General features: G+C 29.8%; 1 protein-coding gene across 1 annotated transcript; it reads right to left on the bottom strand.

Moving 5' to 3' along the window:
* Positions 1-1069: 1069 nt before the first annotated feature.
* On the bottom strand, positions 1070-1997 carry LOC137809696 (late embryogenesis abundant protein At1g64065). Its single transcript, XM_068610791.1, has one exon. It carries the CDS (start codon positions 1930-1932, stop codon positions 1282-1284), a length of 651 nt encoding a protein of 216 aa, XP_068466892.1. The 5' UTR covers positions 1933-1997; the 3' UTR covers positions 1070-1281.
* Positions 1998-2283: the final 286 nt, after the last annotated feature.

Genomic DNA, 2283 nt, shown 5'->3' with positions numbered 1-2283 from the left:
AATCACATAATTTTGTTTTAATGATGTTAAAAATAAAAATATATAAACAAAATAAATTAAAATTGTAAACATTTTAAAATATAAGAAATAAAGTGAAAAATAGAAAAACTAAAATCATGAATAAAAAATTAAGAAAAGATAATACTGCAATTTAAAAAAATAAAAAAGAGAAGTCCCCTTTTATAAGCCATTTGCTAAAAAACAACTTTTAACATTTAACAAACTCTTCTTCTTTGTTCAACTTTTATATTCTCATTAAAAAGTGACACCTTTTTCCTTGAATCGTCTGAAGGTGGTTTATTGGACAGACCCTACAGGCTTCTTGTGGGCTAAGGAATCATCAATGGCTTTTAGTGTTTGGGTATTGCTTCTTTACATTTTATTTGAATTAATTGCTAATTTAATAAATGATGGTAAAAACAAAAAATATTTAAGCAATTTTAGAATCATTATATTCATAAACGTTTCCTTTTTTTTTCATAATTCATTATACTCATTAAAAAATCACAGCTAATTTGTTCGCAAATCAAATCCACGTGAACTAAGTGAAAGAACATTTTTAGGAATTGTAATTTGGAAGAAACTTTAATCCATTAGTAATGTACCTGTGAATTTTTAGGTGGATACCCTAAATCTCCTAATCCATAAAAACCAAAAATATATAATTTAGAGATAAGTTTCCCACATATAAGAAAATAAATATTCATACAATTAATAGTCTTGGAAAATTTTTAATGGAATACATGTGAAAAAAATCCCAGAAAAATCACATAATTCTATATATATACATGTAATGGTAGATTTTTGATAATTTAATATAAGATACCTGTTAACAAAATGTTATAGATAAAAATGAAAAGTTCAAAGCAAAGTTTATGAACCATGTGAAAATTAAAATGAGTGGGATCATCATTACATAATTATTTTTTATTACTTTCATCCATAATATGATATATTAGTTAAAAAAATCATAATCATATATTAGTAACTGTTAAAAAAACTATTTCTCCGTCATTGTATCTGGATTGAAAAAGAGAACAGAGAACCGAAAGAAACCACAAAAGGAGAATTTGGAAACAGTTATTATTATTTGTTTACTTTCCTTCCATTTCAAATAATATTATTTTTCCACATCTACACACAGAGTAATTATAAATTTGAATTGTAACATGATAAGTTTGATTTCGTTTTTGTGAACAATAGCATGGTAAAAAGAAGAAGAAGAAGAAGAAGAAAATTTAAGATTTGAATTGAATGAAAAAAAAAATAATAATAATAACCTCAGCATTGGAAATATTGATTGGAAGATGAGGTGAAGTTGAGATTGATAGTGCAAGACATTTCAACGGTGGTTGTTTTCCGTAACACCTTGAGCATGTGCAGTGAACCACTCAATTTTGCGTAGCTTCTGAGTTTCAGCATGTCTGAGAGATTTACCTTTACCAATGCATTCTTCTGCGCGAACCTCGCGTGAACCGTCAACTTTATATCTTTCGTTTCCTTCGCCTCGAGTATGCCAGCTTTCAATTTTGAAGCGCCAACACTCTCACTGGAATTCTCATACACCATACCAACAGTGCTTTTCCCGTAACGGAAGGAGACATAGTTAGGGTTGGTGAGGGTGATGTGAAGAAGCATGGTGACATTGAAGGAAGAGGTTGCAGAGATGTTACTGTAAGTATTAGTATTCTGCATCAATCTTGCCGATTTGAGTTCAATTTCGGGATCAGCCAAACGCGAAGTGACAAATGCAAGAATAAGCCAAATCAACAACATGAGCACAAAGATAGCCAAAGTGTAGACCAAACATTTGCTGCTTTTTTCTTCTCTTTTGCGTGATGGAAACCCCGCAATCAGTTCCTCTGTTGAGATGTAGTTGTTTGCATATCTTCCTCCTGGATTTGACAACGAGTTTCCCCTGATTTCTGACATTTCTTTTCTTCTTTTCTTTCACAATCTCCAACTTTATATCACAATTCCTTTTTAGTTTTGGTGAAGAATCCATGTTCAATTATATATAGAGAGAGGGAGAGGGAGAGACTTTTTCACACTCACGCGTTCTTCCTTTTTTAAATTCTTAATTTTTTCACACTGATTTTTTATTAGGGAAACTACACTTTCACAATCTTAATGTGATAATTTAAATATAAATTTATAATGAAATATTATAAAAAGATATTAAAATTTATTCTTTCTCCTTGTCTTGTATTAGTAGTTAGAGTATGAATAAATTGTGTACATTTGTGTAGTGCTTCTCCATATGGTAGCTTCACATGGCATTAA

The sequence above is a fragment of the Phaseolus vulgaris genome, chromosome 2, assembly GCF_000499845.2.
Source record: "Phaseolus vulgaris cultivar G19833 chromosome 2, P. vulgaris v2.0, whole genome shotgun sequence".
NCBI lineage: Eukaryota > Viridiplantae > Streptophyta > Magnoliopsida > Fabales > Fabaceae > Phaseolus > Phaseolus vulgaris.
Note: the sequence above shows the minus strand (reverse complement) of the source record. Positions and strands in the feature narration are given on the sequence as shown.

Bases quoted from the DNA above. Each gene is read 5' to 3' on its own strand.
- LOC137809696 (XM_068610791.1), bottom strand. From the start codon at position 1,932: ATGTCAGAAATCAGGGGAAACTCGTTGTCAAATCCAGGAGGAAGATAT.